Genomic DNA, 24206 nt, shown 5'->3' with positions numbered 1-24206 from the left:
ATGTCAAAGCAACCTTCATTTTCTTAGTTTCCAAAGAGTATACTTTGTTTTTTTACCCATTATATTTATGATGGTGATTAAGACCAGGTGGGCAGCATGAAGCCGATCACTAATTAATTCAACCTTAAATATCAGCTACCCCCTTCTCATTCATCACTGCCTTGTACTTTGATACAAACTAACTCAAATATCATAGAAGTCCCTCTACAGTATTGCACTGAGGACACCTATCTGCAGGTGTTTTAGGTATGGTATCACAATAGTTATGTGGTGCTTACCTAAAATGTGCTTGCCAGTATGGGTGGTAGAACAGTTGACCTGGACATCTGCTTAATATGAGGTAAAGGGTACATTAATGTGGTCTACTACAACATGCTCTCCAATATTAATTACATTTTTTAAACAATTTTGCCCCCCCGCCCAAAAAAAAGTTCTCTAACCCTCAAGCCAGCACTCATTTAGGACCGCCTCTTCTCTTCGACCAAAGTACTCATCTTTCTCTCCCTAACAAGGGCACCCTACTGGTTAGTAACCAGCAATGGAGAACTCTCACTGAAGTATGTCACAGGAAAACTGGTTAGCCTCCAGGGCACTGGCATCATCCTTGATACACTGTGTCAGGACTTTTTTTTGCATTCTAATCAAAAACATAACCACAACAATCTGGGAATACTGACAAAGCAGGAAAAGCACTGAAATGTCAAACCATTTGTTCATGCATACCGTCATGCATGTGTATCCACAGCTACAGTACATACACTTCCTAATAGCTACAAGTGTGCAACCCAAGTCTGCAACCTGGTGCAGTCCGTTTGGCCTCCACCAGTGTGTCATCTCCAACATGGGTTAAGGCTGCCTCCTTTCTCACAGGGTGAAAAAGCTTGCAGCGGTCCCACTTAAATCCTACCCCTGGAAGCCATCTCCTGCAGAAGCTGGACCACTAGTCAAAGCCAGGTCATCTGGGTTGCATTCTAGACATCATTGTTCTGGGCCAGAAAGATGCCACCTCTTTCATACTAATTTGCTGCCCACATTATACCTTTAAAGGTTCATTTGCCAAAAACGATGACACACTTGCCAAAACAAATCAGATGCCAGATGTTTGGGTGTTAAGACCTTGGAAAGCTTTGTTTAGCAAGGGATGATGGTGATATGCTGTTCATATCAAGGGGGAGGGGGGATGAGACCAAAGTGATGTACTTTACTATGAGACTATCAGACTTGAATCCCACTTGTTGAAAGAGGACTTTTGAATTTCCCACTTTTTTGTCTTTGCACCAGTTCTCGCTAATGAAGTGTATATGACATATTACAATTCAAAGGGTCTTAAAACTGGATCTGCTGTTCTGTTCCAGTATGTCTTACTCTGGATGGTCTGTGGAGAATATACTAACCCTAACGCAGGGGGTATTGTCAGAAAAACACAGACACTAGGGAACTTGTAAGGCCAACTATATTGCTGCTTGACAGCCAAAGAAATCACTATTTTATAGCCAAACTACTGCTTGCTGTTTGCTCATTTTGTACTCCAGCAAGTTCCAATTTGAGAATGTCATGACTAGGTACTACTATAGCCTGCTTTCCATGAGAGTACAGCTGTTTTTCTGCTGTAAGCCTACCATATTATTAATCTACTAAAAGTGATGAGAGTGGTGCATTTGAAAGCACTAAAATGACAATAGTGACTTTTGGTTCTACTCTAGTGTCTCATATTGCAACACTTCAGTATTGTCTGCTGAACAGAAGCAGTGTGCTCCCTTCTTGGGAGCAGTTTTCCCTTCATGAATTAACATAAGTTTTCACAGCATGAACTACTCTGCTGTGGTAAATTTAGTTTTGGGCTCAGGGACCCAGACCTATGCCATGCAATGAAACCAAGACATAATATTAATCTATACAAGACACTGAAACTGTAATTTTAGAACAATGAACTACAGAGAACTGACCATTAAACAGAACCAATGTAGCTGCATATGTCAATGTTCATCCTAGCCAAGTCTTTGGTTTACATAAGACACATTCACATGAATGCAATACTCAAAGTCTGTTAAGATGAGGTACCGTGAAGGATGATCTTCTTTGCATCAGGTAGAAATAAGGGTAGGACTGTCTCAAATAGAATCTTTTCTGACAAGTTTTGTCTTAGGTGGCACTGATTTTTATTTGGGAAATGTCACTGACAGGTGACTGCAATCTTTTTGCCAAAACCTCAGCGGCTAAGGGACAAAGAAATTTCATGGTGCCACCATTAGAGAAAAATGTCAACTATTGTAGACTAAAGGATCTAGCTGATATGCACAGGGGGTTATAGGACCTCCCAGTGACAGGTTCACATTACCCCCCTTACATTTTACCTTTGTCTAGGTCTGGTAAAGCTAAAGTTTCAAGAAGTGCCTCCCTCGATTTGGAGACCTTCAGTATTGCCTCATCTTATCATGCTGCCCAGCTGTTAGAAATGAAAGGGGTGACCACTCAATAAAAGATAATACTGAAGGTTAATCACCTTCTATTGTGACAATGCAGACTTTAGTGAGGAAACAGGAAAAGCTGAAGGCCTAATACAAGATAGATGGATAACTTCATGGTATTGATGCAAAACAGAATTAAGGTGTTTACTGAAGTTTTGAGGGCTAGACAGGTCAAGCTACGAGAGTCTGAAAGGATTTGAATGAGAGTTCTTCACCTGCAACTGCATGAGGTCATCTCCTGAGATGTTTAGTAGTCGAAGAATGAGAAAGACAGTGTGTATTCAAGAAATGATTGAGTAAAATATTGACTTCAGGTAGAGATCTCCAAATATTTAAAAACATTTCCAGCAGTACATCATTATTTTTTAGCATTAGGAAGTTAAAACAAGTGAGTTGTACCATTTTCTCTGAACGTGAAGAAACTGAATATTTGTTTTTCTTGTGTGTGTGTTTGTATATATGTGTGTATGTGTGTGTGTGTATTATATATCTATATATATATTACAGACGATTATTGGCTTTCACTTTTCTTCTTATGTTTGAGAGTTCACCACTAACGAGTTTTTTTTTATGGTCTTTGTTTTTCACGTATGTTACTGGATTTTGGCTATGGAATTATTCCTATCAAAAGACTAGCAGATCCAAAAATGGATGCGACAAGAGAGGGATTAAGAACTAAACTGCTGGGAGAAATAATCTGGTGATAACAGATGCTAAATACAGTCTGAAAGGAGGGCAATTCCTTTAAGAAAGCTATGCTAGCAACATAAGTCACTACAAATACAACTTAATTCCAGGTATTTTAATAGATATGCATACTGCTAAGCAGCCTATTTTACAAATATACAAAATTATTATGGCATATGACAAATGTACTGACCAAATGTATTGGCACATTAAAGAAATAATGTGAATTAGAAAGTACATTACGTCTCCAGCCACATTAAATTTGATGAATATGTGGATATTTTGCCTGAGAATGTTAAAGAAAGTATGAGGACTAAAAAAAAGAGCTATGCAATCTAAATTTAAACATTAACATTTTTGCTTAGAAAAAAAAAAGTGGAAAGTGAGTGAACATATATTTTTTACAAAGTCAACACATAACAATAACAGTGAAAGTTATTTCTTTAATAGTAATAATTCAGAAGCATTTTTACAGATAATGAGAATGTTGCAGGGACGTTATGGTGCAATTTAACCCAAACTGATGGTGAGTTTCTCACCCATTCTTTCTTATCAAAAGGGAATGAGATCATGACCACCTCCCACAGCCCCTGGAACTATTTTTCCATTTAGAAGGCTAATGAACCAGAAAAAAGAACTTCCTTGGAAGTTCAATAAAATAGGACAAAGGAGGAAAAAATGGCCCAAGTGTAAAGGAAAGGGAAGTAATGAAAAAACCCACGTTTTTGCTGGAAGTACAAGTAATCAGTAATATTCTCAAGATCTCTAGGTAAGACAAATTATGGTGACGTATGTGTGCTTTAGAAATGTATGAAATATGTCTGTGCCCTAAAGCAGATATTTCTGAAATTTATTAAATTTTCACATATAAATTCCTAATCTCAATGTTCGGCTGTTTTGTGAAAAGAGGACCAATACTAAAATTTTAGTAACATTTCACTTAGAATACATTTAATTCCACCTTTATACTATACCCTACAACTGTTTTAGGGATATGTGAGAGGAAAGCATGTGAGATTAACATTAACAGGTTTCATTATTATAACCTGTGCCAAAAATTAAGGGATGGAATCATATACATTACAGCAGTTAATCTATTCATATTACTGGTAAGGGTGGATTGCTGGTTATGAAGTGAAATTATGTATGATGCAGGAACTACAGATGAATCCATCTATATACAGGCTGACAAGCTTTTTATGTAATAAGAAAATATGTAGGCAATGTTATCTTTTTAATAGTTTACTTTTAGAGAAATGTTTCTCACATGCAAATCTGTGAAGCTGCACTTATTTGTACAACCCCCAAAAAAAAAATTCACAAAACCTATACACAAACCTCTGTTTAGGCAATCAGCTGCATGTCTCAATTGTGTCACCAAACCAATGCCCAATTTTTTTGGACTACCTGTTAAAGCAGTTGGTCAAAAAAACTAAGGGCTTTACATTGGAGGTGTGTCCTTCAAAGGTGTGCATTGAAGAAAAAGTTACATAGTAAATGTCTGTAGGACCTGTACAGACACTACAGAAGAAAGCCAGAGAAGTACAAACTGCCTGCTGGAAAGAACCTTAGTGAAATCTTGCAGAGGTTTGGCATCCCTAGCAGCTTTCAGCTAGCTATATGCCATAGACTGACAAAACATTAGGACCCAGACAACTTGAGTCTGAAGACTAGATTGGGTGCTGGAGGAGTCAGGCAGAGGAAGGTGGAAATGAATAATGCCATCTCATTCAGCCTAGGTGGGAAAGGAATGGTGGTTCTGGTTGCTGGCTACATTCACAATCAGCAACTGGAATCTTGCTGGTGCCAGTAATGCAGCACAGATTGAGAATGGAGGCTTGGTGCTACCAAACCAATGATGGTAGCCCTCAATAAGCATGCATGTGGAAGCATACACACATTAGGGAGAAAGTGTAATAGGCCTGTGAAGAGAAGCCCTTTTTAGGTGCCACGAGGAGGGGCTGCAACTAAACATAAACATACATACACAGCCTGCAAGTGGGATGATGTGGCTACTGGTGATGGGTGTGCTCTGTAGTTCTTTGGTGTGGGTATAAATTAGGATTTACTCCTAAAACATGGAAAACCCTGGTTGGGGGGGTGGTAGAAGTTAATCCTTCAGGCTGTAGGGAAGAGGCCACTCCTCACCTCTATGTGGTACACAGGAATAGCAGATTCAGGCAGGGGCATGCACATCTCTATGGCTGCCAGGATGATCCCCTCTGGCCAGCTTGAACAGTCTTTAAAAGCAGATCCCTCTGCATGTACGATACAAATGGGCTTGAGGCTGATGGGAGGGGACTGATTGTCATGCAAAGAAGAAAAAAATCATTTAGAAAAAATACTAGGTAGGTTGTTTATGCACTATGCTAACATGTTTTGGGAATGGAGAAGAGCCATTCCTTACTTCTAATACATTTAACTGCATGTGATCTTCCCTGTTAAACCTTCATCTCATGCAAAGTATATAACTTCTAACTGGTTCTCAACTCACAGCTCCAGGGATTCAGGTTAAGGCTGCAGCAGGAAGTAGCAAAGAGGACAATATGCCATACAAGACACTGTGTGGCAATAGTTACAAGCCTGAGAACTCCCTGCATAACTCAGGGATGGTTAAGTAGATAACGTAAAGAGCCCAATAATTGTGTGCCCGCTTGTGGAAACTCATAATCAGACTCACATTTGGTACCACAGCAAAACACATGGACAAATAACCAAAAAGTTTCATAACTTGTGCTGATGATGGTGATATGCTTAGAACAGTCAACAGGTCCACTATGTCCAGAATACTTTGGAACTGCATCAGGAGGGTTTGCTGCAGAGAGGGAATCTTTTAAACTTAACAGTGGAACCTGGCCTCAAAAAATGACTTTCAATTCTAATTTAAGCTAGCAGCAGTCCTGACTTCCAGCTAAGAACTGTCTTCCTTCTTGTGTGAGTAATACTGAAAGCATATATTCTGACCCCATCCTTAGTGCAGAGCTCAAGCTAAAATGAACTATACTGGAATCAAATGGCCCATATTTTTAAATAAATCCACCTTCCTCCCATGCAGAACTGTAACCTACTCCTTACTAAAGCAGCTATTGCACTTCCCATTTATTTGGCTTTAGATGAGCAGAATACCTTTCTTTCTGGATGTGACAATGAACTCCATAATCCAAAGCAACATTGATATAATGTACCCACGCTGAAGCAGGAAGAGAAATTCACACTCCTCCACAGACAGCCACAGACCTCATCCTAAAAAAAAATGATGGCTGCCATTTGAGAACACAAGTGCTGGAACAACCTACTGAAAGATGTCCCTTCTGCTAGCAAGCTTTCAAAGAGGGCATTGGTCTCTAAGCCACCAGTAAGACAACTGCTTGTCCTGCCAAATGTCTGAAATTAGAAAGGAAATGCCTGTAGCAGATTGTCATTCATCTTTTTGATCTGCTCAACTGTTTCAGATAAAACTGTGGCCAATAACTGGGACATGCATGAAAACTACCATAAGTTCACATGCATAAAAGGTTGGGGGGGGGGTCAAAGCCGGGTGATGGGAGTGACCAGTTGACATACTGTTCAAGGTATTTGCCTCCCATGCACCAGATACAAGGTTCAATCCTGACCTCTGGCCAATGCCAATGCCTGCTTGCAGTTTACATGTTCTCCCTTTGTCTCTGGGAAGTTCCTCCCACCTCCGAAAAACATGCTGAGTGTTTCCATCTCAAACTCACCAATGTACTGTAGCTGTGGGCAGCAGCACAGATTCTACATGGTGCCCTATAGGGGAAAGAGTTGCATAGACCAACCAATTTATCTACTGTGGTGCACAGTATCCTCAAGATAGGAGAACATGGATCACAGACTGCGCACTGTGGAAGGGTAGCGACTTGACAGTGTAAAATATGGGTCTAGGTTATTTGGTCATGTTGAAAAGCTGAGCGTGATTGACAACAGCAATGCCCATGGCCTGCAGACTTGCCTGTGATATGAGCCAATCTATTGGTGATCCACACACATGAAGTGGAAGTCAAGGTTAGTCTAAGCATGTTGGTTGGGTTCCTATTACAAAATGGAAAAGGCTGGAGATCGAACGGCTTTAACATCGGAAATACCATTAATCGACGTGTTTTTTGTGAGATTGCAGTACAGTGAAGCTCAGAAAAATTGTCCTTTCATCACTGTAGTGCGATTTCGGAGTTGGAGTTGGTATATATAATTAGCGGTGGGTGTAGGGGGTGCAGCCCCTCACAAGAAAAACTTTGAGGTACAGCATTTTCTATGTTTAAGCCGTTCGCTCTCCGGTCTTTTCGATCTCATAATATTGCCCCATGCTGGTTTACTCAATATCCATTTTCTGGTCTACAGCCTCTGGCAGCAGCAAACCAAGTTCAACAAATAGTTCAACTCTCTCATGTCAGGGTTGAAAATATGCTACTCACAGAGATCTGTTATAATGGATTTCTCAAAAGGATAAGGATGGTTATCATTTGTGGCAGATTTTTCCCTTATGAGTAGCCCAGATGACAGGAATGTCTCTGTCTGAATCCTCAATAATCAAAGTAAACTCCTTGGGTGATCGGTACACACTATTGTCTTAGACGATGGGGGAGTAGAAGTGTTTGCACAGGTCAACTGGGTTTTTATTAGGTCCTGAAATGTGACAGTCAGTAGTGGCATTACTCACACAACCTGCTTAGCAAGCTTCTTGAAGCCTTCAGTGCAGACAGGAGAGCATTGCTGAGGCCAATGCCTCTTTGGTCCTCTGCACTGCACAAGGCATATCCTTAATCCTTCACCAACTTGAATTCAGCACACTGAACTGTATGGGGAACTCACCTCCCAAACATCCACTGATTCTCTGAGGCAGAACATGGTCTGTGTACAATTCTCTTGCTTTAAAGCAAGGTGAGAAGAACAGTTATTTGGTACAGTGTTTACAGGCAGGGACCAAATGTTCCCATCAAAATGAGTAAGCCCTTCACAGATTCACTCTATAAATCAGGAATGTGCTTGCAAAGGGGATCTTCACTAGTGGAGTGACCTGCAGTAGAAGTGGGACTGACAAGGTATAACTTTAAGGCCAGGCTTAACATGCTAGATACAAGCTAATATCTCTAGGTCCACAAAAATGGTGGAGGATAAACTCATAGCAGTTGAAATCAGCTACAGAAAAACAGGATGTTTGATGTAGCTTCAAATTAAACACAATGAAGTGGAAAGTGGCAATACTTTGTTGTATATGGGTCACTGAGGGAAGTAGTGGCCCAGCTCTAGCCAACAAGGGAGACATACTGGCAAAGATGCAGAAGACAGTGCTGCTTTGCGCAGTAAGGGGAAAAGAGGAAAAAAAAAGCATGCACTTCTAAGTGGAAAGAAAGACCTACACTGGTTACCAATACTTGTCTTACTGAAATTAATCAGAAAAACACAGGTGACAAGGCTGAAGACCCAACACCCAGTACTCACACAACTGTGGCAGGCTAACATCCATTCCTCTGACCCATTAAAGAGGAATGACAGACACACTGGTTCAGAGAACACTTACTGAATGATGCGGGGTTTAGAATAACAGAACCCATTTCTGGTACGCCTACATTTTAGATAATCCCTGGTCTCTCTCGGGGTTGTCTGACAAACTCCATTAGTGGCATCTAAACGTTTCAGGATAGGTCACATTGATAACAGAACACTTGATACCCATTTAAACTCTTTGTTGTTGTTGTTTACATTGGGTTACCAGAGTTTCTGCTTTTTGGAGTCCCCAGACATTCAGGGATTGGGTGGGTGGGGGGATCATTTGTCCTCTAACTCCTTGTGTTGTATTGCTTTCATCTTAGAAAGCTTGTTGACCAACCTAAGTCTTTGTTAAAGGCCTATCTGTAGGAAAGATAACTGGAACACTATGTAGTGTTCAGTTAGGCCTTAAGCAGGTTAGGCAAAGAGATGTGCCTGCCACATGGAGCAATCGGTTTCCCATAGAAGCATTCATTATTTGATACTACCAAAATGAAAAGTAAAGGTAACAGAAATAAAAATAAACAAAAAATGAAGGCTTAATCATCACTAAGAAGAAAGAGGATGGAAGAGAATACTTGGGTCAAATAAAATTCCCTGAACACAGACTACTACTACTTACAATTTACTGTTGCCAGCTCCTGATGATCCCAAAATAAGTGTTATGTGAAACAAACCCACCACATCACCAACCAGATAAATAGCATAATGAGTTGGTAGCACCTCAGGGAGACTATTTCCTTAGTGAAACTGTTGCAGAATCTGCACAATGTAGTGAATGTTTTTCATACAATAGCAGTTGGGCTGAACTGGGACACTGTAACTCATCATGTTCCCAGGAAAAATGGAGAAAAGAAAATACAAACATAGAGTTTGACCCTGCAAGTGGTGGGAAAGAAATGAAAATGGGAAGACCACCACATATAAAAAATACAGACCCCAAAAGCACTGGGTTGGTCCACAATGAACTCTGAAAGACTGATTAGATGGTCTAAGATGCCTAGTAATAAGTGTTTTAATTACAGATACTTGCTACAAGAGAGCATCTTCAAGCCAAGATGAGGTCAATAACCTTCCAAGTTGTTCAGGTGAAGGTCAAATGTAGTAATACAAAAACTATGACATGCCTCCAAATACTATTATAAACGTATAGATAATCGAAAAAATGTTAATGCAACTCTATAACTAAGAATTTAAAGCTTCTGAAGAAGCATTAGTGATGACTACATTTAGTCTTGCCTCTTTCCATTAAAGTAGTAATCTAAATTATTTAAAAGAAATGACAACAGAAAGAGCCACTAAGGCAGTAGGAAGAATACAAGCTACGGAAAAATGCACTTGATTTGTGCTTGGTGCTGTTCTGAGTATCTAAATACATTTTACAGCTCTCTACATATTTACTAAAATGAAAATGATTTAAATGGCTTTCAAATTAAACAAAGTGTTCAGAGTTTATGTAACCATTTTTTCTCCACTGGAGCAATGCTCTTGCATCCACGCAGTGGGCTGTATTGCCATTTTTAAATTAACTCCTTCATCAGAGGGGTAAACAGGACTGACCTCACCCCCCTGCAGTGATTTTCTTTACTGAACTGGCTGATTGGCTACATGATAATGGTAATAAAATGTAAAATATGTCTGAAAACAGAATGGCAGTGTAACCTCTCCAATCAGAATGGCAATAAAAGTAGACATTGCACCAAAGATGGTCACGAAAGAGCTGACAGCGAGTTTGGATAACTGCACCATCCTCAAGAAATCTCATTACACACTTAAGGATCTTTGGTGCAGAAACCTCACCAATATTCAAGGAATTATAAAGCTTTGGCACTAATACACTATTAGTCTCAAGAAGAGAGGAACTTCAGGCATGAGAAAAGTACCTGCTTTGCAAATCACTGATAAAACCTCAAAATAAGTTTTCAAAATATGAGAACACACTTGATCTACCTAAGAGGCAGAAAAGAAATGATGGGTAATTAAGAAGCAGCTTTTGTTGGGTTGTCTACATCATTAGGGTAAGTTGCCTGTAAGGAGCCTCCCCCAGGAAGAAGAAAACTGCTTTGCAACAGTGCACAGAGGGGTCCTCCCTACTTGTCAAGGAGGAACCCAAAGAGTCATTAACAGCATGCTGTATTTGAAAGGTAAAAGCAGATAATTGTGGTTTTCTATGTCTGATGTGGAGACTGAAGAGAGAGATTTACACCCTAGATACCTACAAGATCACAAACTAAACACAAGTGTTGGAATTCAACTCTGATACATACAAGAAAAATACTTGAAATGCCATCAGCCTGGGACTCTAAATAGATTACTACAAGCAGACCAAAAATTGACTTGCAGTATCACATCTAGGCTGTCTGATCAAGCCAAGAGACCGTTAGTGATGCTTGATCACTCCCTAAAAATATGACAGCTGGCTAATTAACGAAAGAACAGGAATAAAGACAGGCTCAGTTCTACCAGTCCAAACAGTTCTGAAAAAGACTCTCAGGCTGAGTATGATGTTTGCTCAATGCTAATACAGTACAACCTCTACAGAAAACCAGAGGACACCCACTCATACAGCAATGCAGAGATCAACCAAGAGAAACAGTTGCTGCACTGGTTACAGGCTTTTCCCCAAGTGCTACGATAAAAGAAGACAACTCTGTCATTATCACCCCCAAACTCGGCTCCACTGCCAATAAAGTAAAAGAGAAAAATGTTTACACTAGAAAACCTATTCAAAGAGCACAAAAAAATAACATGGGGGGGGGGGGGTGTTCCACTACTTACATGACAGACTACAACCTCCACGTTAACTCCAGTAGTTGCGGTCATCTCCTTACAAGAAAAGGCTCTAAGTCTCTCATTCACATGGTCTAAACGTCCAGCCTGGATAGTCATACGGAAAGGTGAACTTTGATAGTGGTTAAGACCTGTTTGCCAAAACAATGCAGCTAGACATTCACTGACCAAACAGCTAACGAAAAATAAACTAAGAAAGATTTTGCTAAAATAAAGTGTTTGTGTATGTGTGGCATACATATTCAAACACACACACACACACACACACACACACACACACACACACACACACACACACACACACACACACACACACACACACACACACACACCTATTAAAAGTCTAATACAAAAACAATGTTTTTATACTCAAAAGAGAATGTTTAAGGCTAAAATGAAGTGCATTTTTATTTGAAAATGGCACATTTACTGTCTCTGACAGCCCTGAAATGATTTCTGTTGATGGCATTCGACCACATTAGTAACAAGCTATTATACAATCAAAACTAACATTTGAGTCAGTAACCCCTAAAGATTATGGTAGTAAACTTGATGGTACTATTAGAAACTAAAATGGGAAAACATAAACCATTTAAAAGCACAATATGTTGCTCTACAGCCCTGCTCTACAATCAAATAAAATCAACATTTTTAAATGAACATATATACAATAATGCAGAGTAGGCCTTATTCACTACAAAGTTAGTGCTTTGGTGTTAATAAAAAAGCTAAAACGAGCTACACAAAGTATTAGCTCTAAAGTGCTGAATGCAAAAGATAAACAAAAAAGTATGCATGTTTTCTGGGAAGCATTTGTGAAGAAAAGACTAATCTGTTGAAAAGTGCCCACTTCTAGGTGAAGCCCTAACAGCAGAGTAGTTCTTCAGTCATAAAAGTGGTTAGATTTGCATTCTGCCGCACACACAACAGCATGTTTTACAATGACATCATGTTTTATTTAAAAGTGCTTTGACTCTAAACATGTCTGTCCTATTTATGCCAAAGTGTCTACTGCCTATCCTACCCCAGATACTGTCCCAGCACAACATATATCACACTGAGTGAACAGACATTTTCAAAGTAAACAGTTTCTGCCACTAATAAACATGTACTGTGGATATGCATTACCTAACCTTGCTACAGAATGTCAGGATGAAATGCATCCTAGAACCAGAGTTGCAGGCAAATGTATATGTTTACCATAAGAGACCCAACATTGGTACTTTTAACAAAAATCAGTAGTACAGCAGTTGTCCTGTTTAAAAAAATACAGGAAGTATAACTATAAATGAATATTTAGGTTGCCAATACTGCGCCTTACTCAGTAGTCAGCACTTCAGTTTTCTACTCCCACCATAGTGACGCTGAGAACTACTTACACTTTGGCCTACCTTCTTTCTGCCAAGATCAGAGAATAGTTTGCACTTCAATCTACTGGCAACAACACACACTGTATATATTTATACCATTTTCACTGATAACATATTCTGTTCATTTCACACTAGCACTAAAATTAGTGAATTAGGCTACATAACAGAATACCTTCATTTAAAAGTCAAATATGGTAACCTATATTTTTGCTGTATGCAACTACATTTTAATAAAGGTAGTTGTAACATGTTAAAAATGGTTCACATCAATGCAGTAAATTTGCAAGGCAAGTCAACATGGATGAATATGAGAAAAAAATTAAAAATTACATTCAGTAAAGAGTGGGTAAAACTGATTTGTTGGAATGTAAAGCTTTCATCTAACATTCCAGAAGAAAGCACCTGACGATCCCATATTCCACTTAAGCCCTGGCTCAGAAACTTGCACTGCTTCTCAAACTATGTGAAGCACAGGTAGTAGGCCAGACTCTGTATTTTCAGGGACCACAGCACACAGAAAAAGGTCACTGTCAGACACGCTATATTTTCTTTTAACCAAGACTGTTGACCCAAATATCTAGTTTCCTGCCACTTATCTTGTTCAGAAATGATTTTCCAGACCTACAAGGTCTTTCATTTAAGAAATTTAACCATCTTTCCTCCTCCAAAAAAGGTGAAGAAAGCACATGTTCACAAACCACACATTCATACATACTCTATAAACACACTCAAGCAGACACACAGACGAACCACACTTGTATCCAGAAATGCACAACCCTCTGATCACTACATTTCAATAAACTCTTGAAACCGTCATTAAGTTTCTATAATTGTGCTTAAATCTTGCCCTTAGCAAATGTGACCCCTTGTTTCTTTCCACTGGAGGCAATTCAAGGATTTTCCACTCAGAATCCATCCTATTCTTCAAGCTTAAATTAAGCTATACAGAAAACATACACTTGAATTTTCTTTGCTTAATGGTGGACAAATATTTGCTAGAAACTGAACAAAGACACACAAGCTCATCACAATAGTGGTTGTGTTGAAGGGCGGATGTGAGTAGAATCACAGGTCTTCTCTAGAATGACAGTGTTCCAAAAGTGCGACGGTAAGAGGCTGGTGTAGAAAAACGATGAGTCTGAAGCCTCTCAGAGAATCTGCCCAAGCAGCATTTAGTCCTGGACAAAAACACAATATTCTTAATGAGGAGTGTAGAAGTTTGGAGTGTCACCTTTTTGCAAGGAAAGAGCTTGTGTAGACTTTAGCTGTTTGTATTTTTGAATCCGTTCAGATCTTGAATGCAGTTTAATAAAAAGCTCATGAAATTTGTACTGGGGGAAAAGGGTTTCCAAAAAGCCTTCTAAAAAGACATAAATCAGTCTTCTGTTTAACTGGTTGTGCTGAAACATTTCAAATACTCTCAGAATCCCCTTTCTTGTTGTTTCCGCACCAATTATATGTTTCAATTCATCTGTAAAAGAAAAAATATTGAACAATTTACTTTAAGCTCAGAACATTCTGTCAATACTCATTTCTAGGCAGAGATGTACTTGGGTGCTGGTTGAAATTCTAGAACTGTAAAACATGATCCGCAGAATGGCAGAATTACAAGTTCCACATACAATGGGGGAATAAGGAAGGACATTTGTACTATAGCAAATTGCCTGTCCTCTGGGGGTCTACTACTAAAGTGAACACTTTCTATAACAATACTTGGTTTTGAGTGGACTCTTGCAGCAATATCCATAACAACTGTACAGAATCTTGGCAAGCATCAGAATAAACTGGACTAGTGGACAACTAAGATGGGAAAGCCTGAGCTAGTTCTGCTAAATTTGTTTACATCGGACCAACCTGAAACTTAATACATCCAAGTTTGCCACATTTAAGAAACGGGCAAAGAAGCCAGTAACAGCCACTTTTACACATTATAATATGCTACTGTATTTATTACAGCAGAAAGCAGAACATAATATATACATACAATTATGGCATATCTGAAAAAAAAGTCTTCACTGGACCAAAATTCCTTTACTAATATTTACTGCCCACCAATATGGTCACCTGGTAAAAATGTAAGGCTTCAGCACAGTGTTCTGAACAAAGCTGAATCCAGTGCTTTGCTATACAGTATCATATTATTAATGTAAACCATCCACATTCTAAAAATTTCTTTTATATTGCAAGGATCCGAATAAAACCAAATACCAAGGCACACCCGGGGAAGTTTCATTTAATGAATGATAAACCAAAGTTAAGATCACCTTTAAGTCTTCAGCATCTCAAGGAATACAGACACAGATGGTCTCAATCTTGAAGCATAGGAATATGTACAAAAACCCTAAAGTATTCTCTCTATTTTTTCCATATTGTTTACAATATTTTAATGAAAGTTTGGAAGAGGGTGACCAGAGTCAATATAAGATCTTGAGATACCTGTCTTGTTCTGAATACACAAACTACAAACCTATAGAACTTGTCAACATATATCCCTTTAAAGCAATTCTAGCCACCTCCTTTTCTATATTCAGTTTTCATCAATCTATACTCAAGTCAGGATAAGTTTAACTTTTAACCAAGGAATGTCTACCTAAATGGTAAATAAATGTTAACTTAGCACACCATAAATTCTTGACCCTACATTGTGTAATACTGAAATTAATTGTATTCTCTTTAGGTCAGTTAACAACACTATTTGAATTATTTTGCAAAAGGTTAATGGTATTGATGTTAAAAATGAAGTTGCCCACTACTTTCAAACTACTGGCATATTTTGTATGCCATACATCAGAGAAGAAAACAGCTAGACACAGAATGCAACCTTGTGGCGCACCACTGTATAGTACTCAATACTTACGACATTATATTTAAATATTACTCGTTGACTAGTAAGCCAATTGTATATCCAGATTACAAAGCACTTGTATAATCCAAATCAAAATATGAACAGTAAATAAATCAAAAGACAATGTTCATTGGGAACTTTAGCTCAAGGGCTTTGATAACCAAAAACACACAAAAAAAATGATATACTGACATTTGTGATGATGGATTTCATTCTTAATACAACCATCTTCAATGGAATCTAAAATATACAGCTCGCTAACATCTACTTACAGAAGAAATTAAGCAAAATGTTACATTAGATTGGCAGTACTACTTACATGGTGTACTGGGCTACAGTTTTCAATTAAATTTGACTTACCTTTGTCTTAATAATGGGCATAATATGTGCAATCTTCATAGTGATTTGCAAGACGATAGTCTATTAACTCAGAAGACAAAATCTTGATACCTTTGTGATACTTTCTGAATTAGATGCTTTACTTACATTGAATAAACTGAAACAATAACTTTATGAAGAGTAAGCTTTGTAGATCTACACTTGTTGGCAAACTTCTATCTAGTGTGTGTTTTACAGGTTTACTAAGAGAGAGAAGGTTAACAAATTCATCATGAATTTTCCGAAGAAAAACTAGCAAACTTAATTCATCTTTTTTGAATTCCTAGGATTCATTATTTCTGTTTTCTTTTTCTTGACATAGACACTGGAAAAGAATAGTTGTATGAAATCATACCATAACCATAGATGTCCTTCTTCATATACTGCAGTATTCATAACATGAGGGAGTCCACCTCCGGCTGACTCATACATCCAACCAGTTTACAAAAATCTACCGCTACTACTGTGATGTACGGGCGATATCGCACAGAATTCAAAACGTATGAGAGGTATGAAACTGGACAGCAGCACTTACAAGACCACCTCAGAACTGGATGCCACCAGAAGCACCAGCCTGATCTAAGGTGAAGAAAACATGCCACCAGCAGACAGGTAAGCATCAGGGTGAAGGGGGGGGGGTAATATTGCAGCAATAGAGCAGAACATCTATGGTTACACAACCATTCTATGTCCTTGTATTCATAACATGAGGGACAGTACCAAAGCTCATGCAGAAGAATTGGGCAGAGGAACACAAACATTCTCCACAAATCCATGCAGAATAGCTCTGGACCCGGAAATACCATCAAGTTTATAATGTTTCGTGAAAGTATGAACAGAAGACCAAGTAGCTGCTTCCAGGACAGAGGAAGTGTCCAGGCCTTTAAAGAAGGTACCAGAGGAAGATACTGCTCTAGTGGAATGTGCCCTAATAGTTGAGGGTAGATTTGTTCCGTAAGCCACATAACAGAAGGAAATAGTTTTTTTAAAATCCAAGTGGAAATAGTCCACTTGAAAACAGGCTGGCCCAGGGCCTTTGGGTGATAGGAAACAAACAGGCAGTCAGATTTCCAAATTGGTTTAGTTTGATCCTAATAATATTTGAGTTGCCTGTACACATCTACAGTATGTAGGATCGTCTCCATAGAAGATTGAGGAGAAGGGAAAAAGGTTAGAAGATTGATGGACTGTGAGAGAGAACTCATTAACCACCTTGAGCATAAGGAAGGGGTTAGTGCGTAGGGAAACCCTATCTCAGTGGAAAACTGTGACGGGGAAGAGGACATGAGAGCTTGTAACAAAGATACCCTTTGTGCAGAAGTAATGGCCAAGAGAAGGACTGTTTTCCAAGAGCAGTGCTGCAGGGAAGCAGAACTTCCTGGCTTAAAAGGGGCCAGAGTAAGTTTTCTTATGATAAAGTTGAGATCCCAAGGAGGGGAAAGTGGCTTCCTTGGTTGTTTGATGTGAAGGATGCCTTTCAAGAAGAGTTTAACCTCCAACCTGAAAAATAAAGGGGGAGACATAGGCAGACATACAGAGAGAGCAGACAGATGAGCTTTTACCGAGCAGTATGACAGCCCACTCTTTAGTAATTCACACAGGTAGGACAGGACCACTGAACATCCACTTACAATGGTTGTAAATCATTTTTAAGACACCAGATGGAAAACCTTTTCCATTTGGAAACACAGGATTTTGTAATTGTGGGTCTTTCTGGCTTTCTGCAGAACTTGTAGCACATACTCAGAAAAAAAGGATGCCTGAAGGGAATCAAAACCCAATCACCCACAGAGTCAGTTGTAGGGTTGACATCTGTGGATGAACTAAAGTTCCCTTGTCCTGTGTGAGTAGGTCCATTTTGTGGGGTAATTTGTGGTGACTGCCCTTTGCTAAATGCAGATGAAAGGGGAACCAATGCTGTCTTGGCAAAAAGGGAGTCACCAGCAAGATTTTTGGTTGCTCCTGTTGGATTTTCAAAAGGACCTCTGAAGTAGTGAGAGGGGGGAATGCACACAGAAACATCTCCTTCCAAGAGAAAGATAGGGCATCCACCTTCCATGACAAGGGATCTGGGACCCTGGCACAAACCTTGGGAAGTTGCCTGATCATGGCCGAGGCAAACAGATCTACCTGAGGTATACCCCATTGATGGACCATGTCCAGAAGCACATCCCTGTGTAGCATCCATTTGTGGGATTGAGTCATGGACCTGTTCGGTGGGTCTGCCATCAAGTTCTGAGTCGAGGGAAACCACCTGGAGGGAAAGTTGACTCTGGACAGCTAATTCCCAGGCTTGCAAGGCCAGTCTGCACAGGAGGTAGGACTTTGTCCATCCCTCTTTGCTGACATACTGGAGAACAGTGATATTGTCTGTAAGCCATCTTAACCCTCCCCCAGGAAAGACAAGCGTTAAAGATTTTATAGGGGAAAGATCAGGGCCCTCATCTCCTTCATATTGATGTGCTCCCTCTTCTGGGCTGGAGACAAGACAACTCTGACCCTCCATGAGTCCAGAGCTGCTCACCATCTCATGGCTGACGCATCCGTGTAGAGCTCCTGAGTGGAAGGGGGTGGCTGTAAAGGTAAACCGGGACTCTTTGCCACCTGTTGGATCCACCAGTGCAATTCCTTTTTCAGGCAAGGCAGGAGTGGGATAAACTCCAGAGGGTGGGAGTGTTGTACCCATACTGCTCTCAAAAACCACTAGAATTTCCTCATGTGCAACTTGGCTAAGGGGAGCATGTGAACTGTGGAAGCCATAAACCCCAGGAGGCGAAGAAACTCCCTGGCAGTCAGGGATTGTGGGAGCAAGAGGTCCTGGAAGTAGGAGGTGAGGGACAGGATCTTTTCTGGGGGTAAGGAAGCCAACATCCTGTCTGACTGGATCCTGCAGCCAAGAAAGATGCGATCTTGGGAAGGAACCAGAGAATATTTCTGGTAATTGACTGTGAACCCTAGACTCTCTAACAGTGACACTGTGAAGGAGAGGCACTCCTGAAGGATGTCTGAAGTCTGAGCCTGGAAGAGAAGGTCTGAGCCTGGAAGAGAAGGTCTAGTTATGGAAAGATCTGTACGCCCTGTAGCCTGCAAAAGGCTATGGCAGGAGCTAAGCATTTCGTGAGCACCCTCAGGGCCATAGAGAATCCAAAGAGCAAGGCACAGAATAGAAAAGCGAAGAAACTTCCTGAATCACTGATGAATGGGAATATGAAAATAAGCATCCTTGATGTCCAGTGACACCATGAAGGCCTGTGGAAGGATAAGAGGAAGAAGGGTAGGTAAGGTTAACATATGAAAGGAGGGAACATTCAGAAAGGTATTTAGATGGGAAAGGTCTAGAACAGATCTCCAAGGACCATCCTTCCTGGGTACCAGAAACATCCTGGAGTAGAACCCTTTTCCTACTTGGGAGGACAGCATCACCTGAAGAGTGCCTTGGGAAAGGAGGTTGGAAATGACCTGGGGAAAGAGTTCTAGTTGGTCTTTTGGAGGTTGTGAAATACCCCTGAATGGGGGAGGAGTCTTCCACACCGTAAAGTACCCTTGCATGATGATGGATAAGACCCAAGAGTCCTCAGTTACCTGTTTCCAAGCAGGGAGAGAAAGAAAGAGGTGAAGGGACACAGGTGTTGATGGCTCAGGAGGTGGGTAGTCAGACACTACCTGGCTTAGCCTGAAGGGGCTGTTTCTGTGTGGCAGTAGAAGAGGTGGATTTAGAGGAAAACTATTTCCTGGAATCCCTCTTACCTTTGGAAGATTGGGGCCTTACAGACTTTCTAACAATGGTGGCCTTGGTAGAGTAGTTTCTTTGGAACCTGGGCACCAGGGAAACAAACATATGCTTCAGGTCTTGCAGCTCTTTGTTCTTCTCTTGAAGTGATTTGAAAAGTTCTGCAGCCAGGGGGCCATTCATGATTATTCCCTTAATGTCATCAGCAAAGGTTGCAGCCTGAGCCAAAAATACCTCCTCAGGACTGACCCAGATGCAGCCGCTCTAGCTGACTCCTGCACAACATCATAGCTACACTTTATGGAATGCCATGTAACCTGAGCTGAGGAGTTAAGGATGGAGAAAAGCTTAGCCTTAGTGGGAGAGTGAGGAAGCTCAGATAATAGTTTGCCAATGTCTGAAAGAACAACCAAAGAGTACTTGGCCATATGGTCTGATAGTTAATGGCCCTAAAGGCCAGGGTAGCTTTAGAATAAACCTTTTTTTCCTATTCTCTCCATGACCTTGCTCCTCCTTATCTGACGGGAGCAGACAAGTGGAAAGTAGCATCTTGGATGCTTTGTCTGCAGAAACTGAAATGATAGCAGGGTCTGCAGACGGACATTTAAATAGGAATTTGGAGTTCTCCACCACTTTATGAAATTAATTTCACCTTTTGGGTGCTGAAGGTTGAGAATCTGGGCACTTAGAAGCAGCAAAGGCATCTAGGAATCCTGGCAAAACAGGAGGTATGGCAGATAGGGAAGGAGAGTCCATCTGTAGCAGGTCACAGTACCTTTTTAGGATGTCTGATGCCCGACAACAATCCCACTTGAAAAACTGCCTCATCTTAAGAATCATTTCCACAAATGAGATATCCTCCCCCAGAGAATCAGTGCTATTAGATTCCTCTTCTGGGAAGGCACAACCCAAAGGGTAGGAAATTTGGGCTGAATAAGCCAAAGATTCATCCCCTGAGGATTCCTCATCATCTGAGGAAAACTCCGCAGAAATCCTCTTTTGAGGAGTAGAGGAAGGAATGGAAGAAGAAGGGAGAGAGAGAAAAAGCTGAAGACTGCCTTAAAGCCATAAAGGCATTGAACAGGCCTTGGGAGAAGGCCTGCCAATCCGGAGGCTGTTCCTGAGGGGATGGAGAAACATGTTTTGTCTTAATTTTTATCTTTTTTTGGGAGCCTCTATATGGTGGAAAGTGGATGGGCCAAATGTCGGCCTGCACTCCACAATGACGGTAGGAACATCATCTTGCACTATGATCTGGGTAATACCACACGGGCCCTCAGTCACAACGAGCCATGGTCCCCCCCCAACACCCGAGTTGGATGCCTGCATCTCCCTTGAGGACATCCTGGTAGAGTCCTTCACAGCCTCCACACTGATGCCCATCAAAGGCGTATCTACCGACTCAGGAATGGTCTCTGGGTCAACACTGGCCTCGGAAGAGACGTCCGTAATAGAGGGAGCAGTGGATAAATCAGGCCTAGGCTTCTTGGCCTTCTTAGCTTGCGGCTCAGCTGAAGGACCCGATGTAGCATTCATGTCACGTGCAAGATGCTTAAGATGCTGATTTTCAAGGTAAAAGTTGAGAAAAGCTAAGTGACTTCATAGGGTCTTGAGTACAAAGGCCTTACAAATAGCACAGGTAGTATGGTCATGATTTGGGGCTAGGCAAAATAAACAAGAGTCGTGACAGTCCTTATGTGGAGTCTGCCTTCCACACTGACACTTTCTCTTCCTAGCTGACATGTAACCAAAACAAAACATATCACGCAGCCAAAGATTGCAATGAAAAAACCCCAGTGGGGTGTAAAACAGATGGTATGTTGTGACTTTAAGAAACATTTCAAAGTGAGGGCACGTGTGTATAAATAGAGAGCATGTGCAGGCAGCAGTGCCATTTTGAGTGAACAGAGTGTTAACATGTATGAGTACAGTAGTCAGTCTGTTTATAAATTTACTTAGTTTAAGTTACTAAGCCTCAATCCTGACGTGTTTGCATGTAATAAAGTTGCTTGAACTGAACTCACAACCGTTCGTCTGTTTTATCCTGACCGGTCGAATGACATCGTGTCAGAAGTGGCATGTCTGAATGACATGCGGTACTTATCTGAACCAAGGTTCGCAACTTGTCTGATGAACGACAACTGGAGCCCATCACTACATAGGTTCTTAGGTCTGGTATGTGCTGACGTCCATTTTATACCCAACATCACTTATGACCAATGTACATTTTGGATTCCGTGCGACGTCGCATGTACCTCACAGCAGTGATAGACTTTTGTATATTGGCCAGAAGTATGAGTCAGCCAGAGGCAGACTCCCTCATGTTAAGAATACTGCAGCATATGAATAGAAGGACATAGAGTCTTTCTAGAAGTAATACAGTGAAGCAGAGATGTAATTAGTGTGTGTCCTGGGAGGAGGCCTGAATGAAAAGGTTGTCCATGCACAGAAAAATGTGTATCTCTAGAGTTCTGCAAAAGGCAATGACTGGTGTGAGGCACTTTATGAAGACCATGGGAACAGCAGATAGATCAAAGTGAAAGCACACAACTGAAAAGTGAAGCTGCAATGATAAAAACAGAAAACCTGAGGAATTTTCTCTTAGAGGACGTGTCTTCATCATTTGAAGCAAACTGGCCAGGAGAATGAATCTGAGGGGAGTTTGCTAAGAAATGCAAATCTGAATCAGAGTCTTCCTTCTCCTCAGACGAGGATTCACTGTCCCTTTAGAGAAGTGTCGGGGTGGGGTGTGAAGAAGTCGTGAGTAATGAAAGGGGCTTTAAAGACAAAATGGCCTTATATAGGCTTTGCGAGAAATCAGATCATTCCTTCTCCTGAGATGTCCAAGTAGGAAAAACATGTTTTTTTTTTCTGTTACTTTTTCTTCAGCATTACATGTTAAGTAAATAAAGCAAGCAGAAAAAAAGAAGGTTCCCCAATGGGGTACATATCTCACTAAGTCTGGGCAGCAGTACAGTGGCAATGACAACATGGTGTGCAGATTGACAGGAGCAAAGATCCTGCATTGAGATCAGTGGCCTGAGGATCTTAAAAACATACATCCACTTATGTACTCTGACACTTTTAGCCAGAGGTCACATGGTACATCAGGAAGGTTTTGGCTTTGGTTCATTAACCAGACGTCGTATTACTTTAGTGATCACTGCTTAAGACGTCGTATTACTTTAGTGATTACTGCAACAGTGATCCAAGGAAGGACATCAGGTGGGGAGTGTTTGAACACAGCTCCTTTGAAAATTAAAACTGCAATTTTAATACTACAAGACAGAAACTATCAATATAGACTTCTATTTGAGGCTCTAGTTGTGTTGTGGTTTATTTTTTTTTTCTATTTATATGACAAAAAAGAGCAAAATGGTGATTCTTTCACTTTGCAACTACTATGACGTAAGGCAGAATCATGGGCTAAGGTGAACCATCCTCAAAGTAACACTGAGAATCTGTTGAATAAAATGACAGTAGGCAGCATGGAAGAGAAGAGATTTGTGCCAATAATGTCAGAGCTGCACAATATTAATACTAATTTACTGGACTATATTAAAGGATCATATAACATAATAGAATTAATTGAAAGCAGTCTTGCTTTGTCAGTGCGACCAGCAGGTTGATTAGAAGTGGGTCACGAATGAGGTGAAACTCAAAACCACCACCTTGGAAGCACTGTTGAAACATTTATAGGCAAAAACTGTGGATATAAAAGATGAAAGCAGGTATTAAAAAAAAAAAAAAACACTTATATGCTTAACATAACGTTTCATCTATGTTGTCCATCTTCATTTCCATTACCTGACTGACCGCTTTTTTTTTTTTACTGCTTGAGCTTCCTGACTTGAGCTCCTCCGTTATACCCATAATGCCCCGCTCCCCAACTTGCCTCAGATCGAGTTTGCCAGAAAAGGCACAGCACAAACATATTTACACTAGTGAAAATACACAACTCTATAAACTAAACAGCAGCAGCTCAACATAAGGAATAGAAATTCCTTTGAATATTCAACCAGGCTTCCCACAGATTTGGAAAGGGGTGGGTGAGAAGTTTAACTGAAATGAAAATGGACAACACAGATGGAACGTTATGGTAAGAACATAACTTCTTTATCTGATGTTGTCCTTTTCATTTCATTAACCTGTGGGACAGAGTCCCCAGCTACTAAGATCCAGAGTGGCCCTCATGGAAGGATATTTTCCGGAGAACAATAGAGCCAAAAGCACTTCTCCTGGACAGGATGCCCAATTTGTAATGCATAATAAATATGTGGGGATTAGACCAAGTAGCGGCAGCGTAAATGCACTCAATTGAAACTCTGGAACAAAAAGTCTGAGAAGCAGCCATGTACCTTGTGGAGTGGGCCTCATTTTGTCCTGGTAAAGGAATGTTTTCAGAAGACTAAATAAAGGTAATACAGTCTTTC

General features: G+C 40.4%; 1 protein-coding gene across 1 annotated transcript in view; it reads right to left on the bottom strand.

Annotated features, from left to right (window-relative positions):
• Positions 1-11757: 11757 nt before the first annotated feature.
• The window catches only part of SNX13 (sorting nexin 13), a 1298295-nt gene continuing 1285846 nt past the window's right edge, over positions 11758-24206 (bottom strand). The window contains 1 exon segment of the mRNA XM_044065560.1: positions 11758-14291. Coding sequence (XP_043921495.1) covers positions 14020-14291 — 272 coding nt within the window. The 3' untranslated portion in view covers positions 11758-14019.

The sequence above is a fragment of the Protopterus annectens genome, chromosome 3.part0 (assembly GCF_019279795.1).
Source record: "Protopterus annectens isolate FY-2018-M chromosome 3.part0, PAN1.0, whole genome shotgun sequence".
NCBI lineage: Eukaryota > Metazoa > Chordata > Ceratodontiformes > Protopteridae > Protopterus > Protopterus annectens.
Note: the sequence above shows the minus strand (reverse complement) of the source record. Positions and strands in the feature narration are given on the sequence as shown.